The sequence below is a fragment of the Lolium perenne genome, chromosome 3 (genome assembly GCF_019359855.2).
Source record: "Lolium perenne isolate Kyuss_39 chromosome 3, Kyuss_2.0, whole genome shotgun sequence".
NCBI classification, from domain to species: Eukaryota; Viridiplantae; Streptophyta; class Magnoliopsida; order Poales; family Poaceae; genus Lolium; species Lolium perenne.
In genome coordinates, this window is record NC_067246.2 from 38,188,293 (window position 1) to 38,202,192 (window position 13,900).

A 13,900-nucleotide genomic window follows, 5' to 3' on the forward strand; every position below is an offset into this window, starting at 1 on the left:
GTTTTCCATTAAGCCTAACTAGTGTAAAACAAGAAACAAAAAGATGCAATTGCAGCATCTAAAGGAAATAGCTTCGAGCACTTACAATGGCAACAGAAAAGTACTTAGTTACCTGGGACCGGAGTATGAGTGCCTTTTACCTTTCCTCCCCGGCAACGGTGCCAGAAAAGTGCTTGTTGTCCACAACTGGCGCATGGTTGACGTGGGAGGTTTGATGGCGGTTGACGGGCTTGATGGAGTGTCTTGATTCGTCCCCGGCAACGGCGCCAGAAAAGTGCTTGATGTCTACGGGTGTTTCTATTCTTGTAGACAGTGTTGGGCCTCCAAGAGCAGAGGTTTGTAGAACAACAACAAGTTTCCCTTAAGTGGATCACCCAAGGTTTATCGAACTCAGGGAGGAAGAGGTCAAAGATATCCCTCTCAAGCAACCCTGCAATCACGATACAAGAAGTCTCTTGTGTCCCCAACACACCTAATACACTTGTCAGATGTATAGGTGCACTAGTTCGGCGAAGAGATAGTGAAATACAAGTAGTATGAATGTATATGAGCAGTAGTAACGGCGCCAGAAAAGTGCTTGCTGGCGTGCAGTTGATGGTAGTAATATTGCAGGAAGTAAAGATGCAGTAAAAAAGTAAACAAGCGATGATTGCAGTATTTGGAAACAAGGCCTAGGGATCATACTTTCACTAGTGGACACTCTCAACATTGATCACATAATAAATAAGTTCTCTTCCTTTGTGCTACATATACTCTTGTTTGATAATGAACACCATTCGTTGTGTAGGGCTACAAGAGCTCCCTCAAGCCGGAGTTAACAAGCGCCACAACATTCGGCATTCATATTTAAGTAACCTTTAGAGCATAATAGATCTTTGCAATTTAAACCGAGTACTAACATAGCATACACACTATCACCTTTACACTATGAAGGGGGAATAAATCACATCAATACTATCATAGTAATAATTAACTCCATAACCTACAAGAGATTATGATCATAACCTACGCCAAGTACTACACGATGCACACACTGTCACCATTACACCGTGAAGGAGGAATAGACTACTTTAATAACATCACAAGAGTAGCACATAGATGAATAGTGATACAAAACTCATATGAATCTCAATCATGTAAGGCAGCTCATGAGATCATTGTATTGAAGTACATAGGAGAGAGATTAACCACATAGCTACCGGTACAGCCCTTAGCCTCGAGGGAGAACTACTCCCTCCTCATGGGAGACAGCAGCGTTGATGAAGATGGCGGTGGTGTTGATGGAGATGCCTTCCGGGGGCACTTCCCCGTCCCGACGGCGTGCCGAAACAGAGACTCATGTCCCCCAGATCTTGGCTTCGCAATGGCGGCGGCTCTGGAAGGTTTCTCGTACCGTGGCTTTTTCGTATCGAAGATTTAGGTCAGGGACCTTTAAATAGGCGAAGAGGCGGAGTCAGAAGGCTGACGAGGCGGTGACACAATAGGGGGGCGCGGCCCAGGCCCTGGCCGCGCCACCCTGTCATCTGGTGGCCCTGTGGCCCCCCTCTGCTGGCTCTCGGGTGTTCTGGAAGCTTCGTGGAAAAATAGGATGCTGGGCATTGATTTCGTCCAATTCCGAGAATATTTCCTTACTAGGATTTCTGAAACCAAAAACAGCAGAAAACAGGAACTGGCACTTCGGCATCTCGTCAATAGGTTAGTTCCGGAAAATGCATAAATATGACATAAAGTGTGAACAAAACATGTATGTATTGTCATAAAACTAGCATGGAACATAAGAAATTATAGATACGTTTGAGACGTATCACTTGGTCCTGCCTCACCGTCATCGGTGAAGTCCACAAGCGGCTTGCCTGTGTCGCGGATGGACATGGCGATCGTGTCTAGGTCGCCCCTCCAGGCGTCCTTGTCGTTTAGCGACGCCAAGTACGCCGCTCGCAGCCCAGGGCAGTCCTCGAGATCGTTGTTGCTGGCGATGAGCCGCTGCTACCGCTCGTACTCCGCCAGCCGCGCCGCCTTCGCCGCTTCCTCGTCGTCCTGCTCCTCCTTCACCTCTGGCTTCAGGATGAGGAGGGCGCCTCCGCACCTCTCTTGCTGACGCCGGTTGCCGTTGCCGCCGCGCCTCGGATTGACGGGCGTCGCCGGCTCCTCCTTCACCACGCGATTGGGGACGGTGTAGGGCGCGGAGCGGTACGACGAGGGCGACGTCGATCGGGCCGGTCCTGAGGAGGAAGAGTTGGAGGAGGACGAGTACGTCCTCCTCGGCTGCCATTGCGCTGCGGGAGACGGTGGCGGTGAGGACGGCGCCTCCAACCTTGGAGCGCTGTTGTGGATGCCGTGGATGACGTTCTGCAGGGTGCACCCCGGAACGCCCCAGAACAGGGCGCGGCCTTCCCTGTTTCAGCTGTTCGGCCGCCGACGAGGCCGGTGGTGCTGCGCATCTCCATGTCGTACTTCGCCTGGAAGTAGGTGCCCCACCAGGCGTGGTTGTTTTTGGCCGCCTAGGTCGGATCGGCCCGCTTCTCGGCGTCGAGTTCAGCCCGCCGGGCCCTGATGGCATCCTTCCAGCGCTTCGTGCCCGGCGGCGGGACGCCTATGCCGTTCACGGCCATCTTCCAGCCGCCGTCGCTTGGTAGGTGCATGTCCGGCGGGACGGGATATCCCGCGTGGTATAGCTTCCACGCCTCCTTCACGGTGAGGCTGCCGCGGCTGAAGCCGTTCGCCGCGGCGATCTTGCGGGAGGACGACGACATTGCTTGGAACGGCGAGGAGAAGATCTGGGGGCGGCGAGGAGAAGATTTGGGAGCGACGAGAGATTGGGATGAACCGCAGGGCCTCTTAATGTACAGCGGCGGTAGCAGATGGTTGCACGCAATAACGCCGGCGCGGACGGCCACGCGGCCATGCACGACGAGACGCGTCCCTGCGTCGCCTGGAAAAACTGGGACGCCATTAACGTCGCTTGACAGGTAGGCGACGAGGTTTTAGGTTTTCGAGCCGCTGACGCGTCGGTCCCGTCACGCCTCGCCTCGCTTTTCGTTGTGTCCGGCATGCCCGGAGCGTCCCCTCTAGCGTTTAATTGATCTGGGAACATGCAACTTGCAGTTTATTTGATCTGGGAACATGCAATTGACTCGTCTCCTCCAGCGTTTAATGTCGTTGGGAACGTGCAGTGGAACGAAGGGCCAAGGCGTCGACTAGGCTCCTCCTGTCCTCCAGCGTTTATTTTCACTGACTCACTGGGTCTTTATTTACGTGGCGCTCCTTTATTTACGTGGCGCTCTAATCTGTTCGTTCGACTTCCGCTCTGTTTCTGCTCCGGCAATCCTTTTGTTTGTCGTCAGTCCTTGTCCTGGATTCATTCATCCGCTCTTCTCTGGCGGTCTGGCCTGGTCTCTCTCCAGCACTCATCCCCGCTTTCTCTGATCTGCTGCTCCTTGCAGTTCAGGTAGGTGCCTTGTGGTTTGATTTGCTAATTTGGGCGCATGCGGCCGGGAGCATTTGACAACAACTTCTGAAATTGCCTCTGTAGCTAGTTGTACCTCACATCTACTTATATCATTTGTTTCATGTACACAATCACAGATGTTTGCTCTTCTATGTTGATCTTTCAACACTGTAGGTCTAATCTGAGTTTTACAATGATGGGCAAGTCCAACGATTGTGGAACATGCAAGAAATTGTCTGAGCACTACTACTGGGACATTTCGAACAATGAAGGCAAATGTTTTTTCAAGGTTATAATGGATGATCTACATGAGATGGCAAGTTTATTTCCAAATCCGACCTGTAGCTATTGTAGTTTATTTTATTATAATATATTACAATCTAGGTAGCAAAGATAAATTAATCTTACTACATTTATATTATCTATAGGATATGTACATATTACCTGCTAACTTAACAGAACATAATGCTATTACCTAACTTGTTATTCTTCCTTAGATGGTATATCAGGTTATCTTAATTGCAAATAGACTAGGCCTGCAAAGTGTAAAACTTAAGTTATTTCTAAGTCTAGAAGCTAATAAGAATTTAGTGTTTCAGTCTAACTGCAATGTCAAGTGTACCTTTTCTTTCTGAGCATATATATGGCATGTGTATTATATTGTAACACTGATAGTAATTGATATATTAATATACGGGACTGGACGGCCAATAAGGATTTAGTTGCACACTTGGAATAATGATAGTCACTTTAGTTTAACCAAAAAAAAAACTAAGCTGGATAGATTTGTTTTCCAGGGTAGCACTCAGTTATGAAATAATGTTGTTACAATCCTACTGCTCCCTGCAGATAATACCAGGGAAGTTTGCAGCACGTTTCAAAGGAAAGGTATCTGGAACAATCAAACTGGAAGCGCGGAGCGGTAGCATTTGCGATGTTGCAGTTAAAACATGCGCTGATAAAATGATCCTTGAATCTGGATGGGAGGAATTTGTCAATGAGCATGACTTGGGAAAGGGTGATTTTCTGGTATTTAGATACATTGGAGACTCTCAGTTTAATGTTGCAATATTTGATCCAAGCGGCTGCGAGAAGGCATCATCATGCGTAAGCATGAACAACCCTCGTCATGTTGAGACTGTCAAGAGATCTTATGCGCGTCATTCTAGGCAATCTCTTGATGACACCATGGAGAAGAGTTCTTCATCCACTCCTTCAGAGGAACAAGGTGACGTATCACAATGTCTGTTTAACTTATACTATTTTATAGCTCTGTTCAATAGCTAATTTAGCTTGATTATTGGAAACAGGGGATGCTTCTTCCTCACAAGATGATTCCAGATCAAACAATGCTCGTCCATACATGATTGGATCTAATGCTTATCTAACTCAAGTGCAAAAGGATAAAGTGAAAGAGATTGTCCAAGCTATCAATTCCGACATCCCAATCCATGTCGCAGTCATGTCTAAAAGCCATGTTAACAGAGCGAAGTGCGGATTTGTGAGTATCATGTGCCGTCTTAAGCAATATCACATCTTTGGTCAGATTAGTTCTCTTCAACTTCTACAACAGGAGTATGAGAACAAACCTGAAGGCCTTCTCTACTGTATCATAAACTTTTCCATGTTTTTATTCCACAACTGCATTTCTAAAAAAACAATTACTGCCCAATCGGGTATGAACTTTCTGAAGAAGCTTTATTTTGTTTCCAATCTGTGGCAGGACTTCATTAAAAGATATGGTGATTACCTGCCACAAGAGAAGCAAATAGTCGTTCTTCAGTTGCGTGGCGAGAGGTGGAAAATGTGGCTTAATGATGCTCGGACCAAGCGTGGCAGGAGGCTTATACATGGATGGAGACAGTTTGTCATGGACAATGACTTGCAGATTGGTGATATCTGCCTCTTTGATCTGATCAACGACAAGAAGATTTGCACGATTAGTGTTCATATTATCCGTGCTAGGAAGCGTGTGGCAGACAGTAGTGATCGATAAAAAAAAGTATGCTAGTGGCGATGGGTTTTGTGTCTGCGATAATTTATTTAGCGTCCGTGTACCATAGTTACTCTCAATTGCTAGTACATTCTGGGAAGTACGCAATTAGCTGCTTTCTTAGTTTGCTTTTGGATGATGACAATGGTTACTAAATTGTCTGTCCGATGCATTATATATATGGATGTAGAGTGAGTCGCAGTGAATTTTAGTTCAGTCATGTAGTAACTCGCTTGGACCGTGTTGGTTTCTTTCTGGACATGAATTTGAATAATGCTCATGAAGTTTTTTTCATTGGTGTTCCTACTTACTGCACTGTCCCTTATTTCCTGCAGCAATTCTTGTTGTGTTTCTTTTTCTTCCAAAACTAACTTAACATTTGAAAACGTGTTTACACCACGCTGAAGATGCTCACTCCTAACTGAACATTTGAAAACATTAATATCAGCTTCAGTTCCTTATTTTTGCAATTACCTGGAGACATTCTCGTCCATCAAGTCTGCTCCAGATCCCAAAGGAGAGCTACCAATTCTCCTGCAGATGGTAACCTGAAGGTGAATGTGCACGCTTTCTGGGATGTGGCAAGCAGGCTGGGCTGGGCATAATTGCCAGATATCATCGAGCTTGAGTCATCCTAACGAAATGGAAGCTCCTTCCTGGGTGCAGCTGAGGAAGCCGAAGTCATTGCTTGCCGGGAAGGTCTGGAGCAATGCGGTCAATTTACAGTGCACGGAGGTTGATAAACAGAAGGAAACGATGGTTTGGTAGGGTATTGCACAACCCGGATAACAGGGCTGGCTCGAATGCTTTATACATGTGTAAAATTACAGGGTATACAATACATATGTATAGTAGGTTTATACATGACCAATAACAATACATGTACAACTAATATGCAGTTTATCACCCTCCCTCAATCTCAACCAAGGTAGCAAGGTTGAGATTGCGCCTTCAAAACTAAAACAATGGTAGTGGTAGAGGCTTAGTGAATATGTCAGCCAACTTATCCTTTGACGAGATGAATCGAATATGTACCAACTTTTGAGCTACCATTTCTTGAACAAAAAAAAACGATCTCAATGTATTCAGTATGAGCATGAAAATTTGGCCGGATGAAAGGAATGTTGCTCCAATATTATTACACCATAGAACAGATTTACTACTCTCAGAAACACCAATATCAGCAAAAAAAACACTTGTTTAACTTGTGAATTGTGATACTTACCACCTCAATCAGATTAAACATGCAAGGAGCTTCTTGAATGGAGACAGTGGATACTGACTATGCTGGAGTTGTGCAGATGATGGTGCTGGCCAGAGAGCTACGACAGATCACCTAGTCGGCGTGTTTATCTTGAATGCAAGGAGCTTCTAACATATTAGCGTTCGAAGGTGGATTGAGTGACCAATGTTGTTTCGAAGTGGTTAGTTACCCTGATGGGTGATGATAGTGTTAGGCAAAGGAATATCCCTATGATATCAGTGCAATTAAGCCATTTTATCTTTAGCCTCCCGTTTATAGCTGATTGAGGCCACTATGGTTGTGATTGTAAATGGTTTGTTACCTTGTAATCATCTATATATACGAGATAACAGGGAAGGCACCAGCTGTGACCTATCCCACCCCAATTCTATTCTCTCACAGATAGTACCAATAATTGCACTTGAGTGTAAATACATCGTTATCTAGATAAAGTTGTGATGCTTAATTTTGGAATGGAGGGAATAAATTGCACTTGCACTTGATTAGGCCGGCAGCAACATGATTCAGAACCACGCTCCTATCTTGGGAAACGAAAATCACACGAGCTTAGTTTTAAAAACATTTCGGAGTCAGTTCGAAATTCTGAACCTTTGTTTCAACCGAGTCAGTGACAAGCTTTATGATTCTTTTATGTGCGTACACAAATAGATACACCGTCCTCTTCCATCAGATGGTTTGCACAATTGGTTAGTTAACCAACTCAAATTCTATCAGATGTTGAAGTCTGATTGCACAACAGAATCACAGTTCTAACCGAGAATATTAACACGTGTGCAACACCACCTGGATATAAAGACCAATCAAGTCTACCCATGAGGAATTTAAGCCAATCGAGTTCTTCATCATCAAAGGCACCAACTGAAGCAGATGACAACGAAATAATTTTCTTGAGCTGATCAGCTCAAGTTCAAAGAACCAAATGAACCAGTTAATAGCACGTGGAATCAGCTGATCAGCTCAACACACATTGAAGATGAACTCCAAACTGTCAGTGGAATCGATGTGTAGGCACCTAGATTTAACCAATGGAGTGTTGGACTGGATTCAGAACAACTTTCAGACAATGTGTGATGATTAAAAAAGTATTTTCACACAGCGACCGCAAGTACAGCTTGTGCGAAAAAAAGTCAACAAAGAGTTGAAGAGTAGAGGCAGCAAGTGAGACTGTAGGCTATCATCGTCCCCATCAGTACAACCAAAGAAGAAGAAAAAAGGGACATAGAAGTCTTGCATATCCTTACTGATTGCTAATGAGTGTTTACCAACTTGCTTGCAACACAGATGGGCAGCTGATACACACATATACATATGAGCTAAATACACCACTAGTCCCAATAGTTGTAGTTTAGGTGCATTTTAGTCCCAATAGTTGTAAAATGTGGTAAGTTAGTCCCATAAGTTGTCCCAATGTGCAAAACTAGTCCCAAACTATTCTGATGCAGCCCCTACATATTTCCTATACCACACCTGGCCTTGCACATGCTTACCGCACGTGGGTCCCACCTGTCAGGTGGGAGCAAAGAAGTAAAATATATAAGCTTGATGTCAACAGTATTCGAACTCGCGGCCTAGTAAGGCAGGACGCTCACCGCGGAAGCGCGAACCATCAGCTCAAACGTACTAATCTTTCAACCTAGAGAGTTTAATTTTATCTAAACCTCGCAATACAAAGTTATTTGTAATCAAGAACGTAGTTATATGGTAATGGAAGATTAGCTATGATGATTAATTAAAGAAATAATTAGTTATTATGTTTCTTTGGAGCCACTCTACACTGCGTATGTACTCCCTCCATTCTGAAATAGTCTACATTCTAGCCCCAAAATTTGTTCTGAAATACTCTACATTCTAGCTTTTAGTCAACAACAACACTGAAAACGAGGTGGTTTTACTCTTTTTATTGGATGTTGTTATTTTCAATGTAGCTTGGATTGGTTGTTCAAATATCTAAGTAGTACTAATAAATGCACTACTAATTTGTCTCTTTTTTTCTAGAATGTAGACTAAATCAGAACGGAGGGAGTATGTGCTAGCTGTATAACGTTAGCTGCTAATTTAGTTAACTGATAATTAGTTCGCGGTAGTCAAGTATATGATTTTTTTAACATTTCAGTGTAACTTTCTGTAACATTATTTATGTATATTTTGTTTTGTTTGTTTTAATAGTACGATTTAACTGTATTGTATCTCCTAGTACTGCCGAAATAATTATCCAGCGGCAGTCGTATACTTCGGAAGTTTAGGATCGGATGCAACCGTGAGAATTCAATTCAATACTAGGATGCCTCGTCAGCCATGCATGTGTGCAGAATTTAATTTTTTAATTATATTCCATAATTCCATTTATTTAATAATTATGTTATATTCTACAAAAACATATTATCAATTGACGCGCCAAAAATTTAGTGCGGCATACCTTTTGGCAGAATCCTTGGTCCGCCACTAGGCATTCATATGCAGGAGCACCTTCCCAAGATACTTGAGCTCTAGCGATTCTAGGCCATGGCAGCGTGAGCTTGAGCGAGTGTGTCGCTTGATGTCCGAACTACCTAGCCGCCAACATGGGGTGCTCGTACAACCTGCCGTGTGCAGCGAGCGATGAAATTTATAACATCATATGAGATTTTTGTGGAGCGCGCGAATATTAAATGGGTTAAGCCAAAAATATTTTTCACTGGGTAGTTGTATGTTTATCTATATTTTAGTGTGGTAATTCTGTAGTTAAACGGTCATTAATGCTAGTTAATGAAGGCTTTCCATGTTTTATCTGGGGTCAGCTGACACCAACGCTCCTAAGCCAGTTTCGTCCGAGAGCGCTCATTTCCCCCCACTCTCGCTCTCAGTGAGCTACAGTACCTGACCCTCTCTTCTTCCCTTCCGGGCCGCTCCTTCCTCCTCTCCGCCGGATTAGCCGGCCGGAGATGGAGAGGAGATGGTGCCGGCTGTAGATATTTAGGTTCCTTTGCTTGTTTTGGTCCCTTAGTGGCGTCTTGGAGCTGCACCTCGGATCTAGGCGGCAAGATCTGGGGGTTAGGGTTTCCCTGCTCACTGCCATGGTGCCGGAGGTTGGACCATGGAGTTGAGGAGGAAGCCACAGTCTCCTCGAATAAAGTAGGAGCCGCGGATCTTCTGTTGCTGCTGAGGTGCTGCGAAGCAGAGCCCCCCCTGACCGGCCATGGAGGCGAGGGGGAGGGGCGACGCTTCCTGCGGCACACCACGACGCTTCTTCTGGCCGGCCGTGGAGGCGAGGAGGAGAGGCGAAGGGGTGTGCTCTCCCAGGCGAAGCAGAGATCCAGGTACTTCTCTCTGACTTCAGGTTTGGTGATTTTCTGGGCTGCTCTTCTCCCTCCTTGTGATCATGGAGATAGACAAGAGGGTGGGAGCTCCAGAGTTCATCGATCTGGGGTTTCGAGGCACATCGGTGAGCGTGCGGTGCTCACCAAGACGGAAGCTCTCAATCGGCGGCAGATCTCAAGCGCCGGCGTCGTCAGCCCACGCTATCTTTGGCCAAGGGGGCCTCTCCGCACCTCGGAAGCTGCTCCGGGGAGTTTCAACTTCCTCCAGGCCTTTGTGCTGTGGGGGAAGATCTTTGATCTCGGCATGGTGATCCATCCTGGCGGCGAACCAAGTGGCGTAGTCCCCGGTGTCGTCGTCGGCGACCGTGCTCTGAGATCCAGTTATCGACTCGGTGGAGAAGAAGGACCTGATCGCTTTTTCCTTTATCTTTTTAGGTTCCTTCTTGTAAATCTACGGGGCTCTTGTGCTAATGTTACTCTTGCCAAGGTCCTTTCTGTAATTGTACCCACCGCATAATTGAGCTTCTTGGTCCTTCGGGGCCTTACCTGTTCAAAAAAAAAAAAAAAAAAAAAGCCAGTTTCGTCCCAGCGGCTGGAGCCGTGCAAAGACACGGCCAGGCTGTCCAGGTCCAATAGAAAAGATAAATATAGATAAGAAAATGGTCTGCTCCTTTTCAGAATAAATGGTGAGCGCTGCTGGTTGTTAGGTGCGGGTTACAAGCTGTTGATCGTGCGTTCGAATCCGGGTCACAGCGTTGCCGTTCTTTTATTTCTTTGCTCCAACCTGACAGGTGGGACCCACCTGCGTTAGGCATCTGCTGGGCCAGATATAGTATAGGAAAAATGTAGGGATCCTTTTGCGAAAAGACCAAATGCCACGTGTCAGCATCATAATTATTTGGGACTAGTTTTACACAAATCAACAACTTTTGGGACTAACTTACCCCATTTTGCAACTATTGGGACTAAACTGCACATAAACTACAACTATTGGGACTCGTGGTGTATTTAGCTCTATACATATGTGTGTGTGCCTTTGAGAACAAAAAGGGCACCTTCTGCAGAGTAGCACTCGCCGTTAGTGCAGCAGAAAGTTCATGTTGGTGATGATGATGGGTCTTTATTTTTCTTTCGAACAGGCAGTAATCTTTGCATTCTATTTACCTGTTGTGCCATTGCAATGTTCAGTTGAGATAAGATAGCTACCCCTTTGACCAGATGATGCTGATCACAAACTGTAAATAAACAGAAATCCCACAAAGTAGAAAGTAAGCTGATTGACCTACCAACTAAACTCGATCACCGTGGCTTTACGGTATATAAGGGCAAGTACAACGGAGACGCTTATCTGTAGACGCCAGGAATACAATCCCGTCTGATCGGCAGTTGTTTCCTGATGTAGACGCCAGGATTGTACCATGAGAGAAGCACGGAGGTCAACCCGCTTCAAATATCGAACATGGATTCTGGCAATGCAAGGGAGTTGGGTCCTCATATCGATCTGATCCGAATGAATCAGTCTTTCTACAGAGGTAAATTTGTGCCTATTAGGCAAGAGGATAGCAAGTTCTAAATTCTGTCTCGGTAGGACATAGATTTCTATTACTATGAAATTCATAAATAAAAATGAAGTAGTTAATGGGAGGGCTACCATTATCCTTTTTCTTGTATGTGTTCCTAAGAGAAGTAATTTGTCCTGATGTTTCGAGGTCTCAAAAAAAGGGCGTGGAAACAGATAGAAACTCTTGAATGGAAATGGAAAAGAAATGTAGCCCCAGTTCCTTCGGAAATGGTAAGATCTTTGGCGCAAGAAGAAGGGGCGACCTATATCTGCTGGGCCAGATATAGTATAGGAAAAATGTAGGGATCCTTTTGCGAAAAGACCAAATGCCACGTGTCAGCATCATAATTATTTGGGACTAGTTTTACACAAATCAACAACTTTTGGGACTAACTTACCCCATTTTGCAACTATTGGGACTAAACAGCACATAAACTACAACTATTGGGACTCGTGGTGTATTTAGCTCTATACATATGTGTGTGTGCCTTTGAGAACAAAAAGGGCACCTTCTGCAGAGTAGCACTCGCCGTTAGTGCAGCAGAAAGTTCATGTTGGTGATGATGATGGGTCTTTATTTTTCTTTCGAACAGGCAGTAATCTTTGCATTCTATTTACCTGTTGTGCCATTGCAATGTTCAGTTGAGATAAGATAGCTACCCCTTTGACCAGATGATGCTGATCACAAACTGTAAATAAACAGAAATCCCACAAAGTAGAAAGTAAGCTGATTGACCTACCAACTAAACTCGATCACCGTGGCTTTACGGTATATAAGGGCAAGTACAACGGAGACGCTTATCTGTAGACGCCAGGAATACAATCCCGTCTGATCGGCACTTGTTTCTTGCAATCCTGGTTTGTAGGCGCTTAATTGGGCGTATGGACGCAAAGAGATGCGCCGGGCGCTCCGTTGAAAATACGCCTTTAGCACTAAAATCGGACTCAGTTTGTGAGAGAAAAAAGCGCCTGAGATTGGAGGCTGCCGTTGGAACCGTGGACTCTTTGTGAGGGCTAGGATTAATTTTCTTGTCTTTCTTCCTTTAAGCGCCTGCACTAGTGCTCCCCATTAGACATGCCCTAAGGCATCTGAGGATAACATGAAGTATGAGTGGGTTAGCATCAACTTCTACTAAATGCTGCCCGATGTAATATAATACTAGATTGTCTAAAGTTATAACGCTTAAATCAATGCCTAAAGCTATACCTTTGTGTAACATTATCCTAGACTGTCTCAATATGCACTACAAAGGCACTGACTTCACAAGTCTCAAGTCTGAACATTCCATATGCTAGCTAGAATTCAGTAGCTAACCAAACATGGTAGCAACTAACTAACCTAGTGACTTCGTTGCCAATTTGGATAATTTTGCCTTCTTCTTTTTGATTTAGGGTGTGGACAAATTCAACTTTTTTTTCTCCCACCTCACATCAGAAAAACAAATGCAAATTTACTGCTCTCTTCATCCTACAAAGAATGTCTCAACTTTATCCAGAGTCCCATGTATCTGCACACTAAAACTCATCTATATACATGCATATCTAGACAAAGTTGAGACATCTTTTTCAGGCTGGAGGGAGTATACTATTTTTCAGACTGTTCGACGATGTATGCATGCACAATTGTAGTTAGAATGGAGAAATTTCCAGTGGACAGAGCATTCATTAGGCAATCCTTATATATTCGTTCATTCATTTATGAACCGATAGATGATCTCATCTGAACTCATGCATAAAAAAAGAAAGAAACCCAAACCCCAAGCACCCTTTGTTTTTCTCTTCTCACATCATTTGTACATTATAGTACAAACAAACTGAGCAGAAATTCTGACTTGGCAAGATGTAACTTCATGCAGCTGCCACTCCATGCAGTGGTCATCATCATCAATGGCACCAACAGATGCAGATGGCGATTTTTTTCAATCTTCAGCTCAAATTCAAGGAATAAAATGAACATGTGAACTGCACGTAAAGTGCTCAACACACGTGACAAATGAAGTCCAAACTATGTAATCAAATAAAATTTGGATGCAACTTGATTCATCAAATGGAGTGCTGGACTGAATTCAAAGCCGCTTTCAGACAATAAGTGAATATGAAAAAAAATATGCGTATATGTTTCCGCACGGCGATTGCAAGTACATTGTGTGTGAAAAAGTCAGAGAGTTGAAGAGACTGTAAGCCATCATCATCTCCATCATACAGCCAAAGAAAAAATTTCTAATGATTTTTTATTGCATATGCTTTACCGATTTGCTTGCAACACATAGTCAGATGGGCAGTTGATACATATACATAGGTGTGTGTGCCCCCGAGAACAAAAAGGGCACCCTGCTGC

The 13,900-nt window shown here is 44.4% G+C and overlaps 1 protein-coding gene across 2 annotated transcripts; it reads left to right on the top strand.

The window, feature by feature from the left end:
• The first annotated feature begins 4,302 nt into the window (after window positions 1-4,302).
• Window positions 4,303-5,735, top strand: LOC127338039 (putative B3 domain-containing protein Os03g0621600). 2 transcript variants are annotated; one of them, XM_051364321.1, is made up of 3 exons: window positions 4,303-4,676; window positions 4,759-4,949; window positions 5,172-5,735. In XM_051364321.1, the coding sequence occupies exons 1-3, from the start codon at window positions 4,412-4,414 to the stop codon at window positions 5,442-5,444; spliced, it is 729 nt and encodes a 242-aa protein (XP_051220281.1). In that variant the 5' UTR covers window positions 4,303-4,411; the 3' UTR covers window positions 5,445-5,735. The 2 variants fall into 2 exon arrangements, with proteins under 2 accessions (XP_051220281.1, XP_071683027.1); XM_071826926.1 differs by having other exon boundaries at window positions 4,759-5,735.
• The last annotated feature ends 8,165 nt before the right edge of the window (window positions 5,736-13,900 follow it).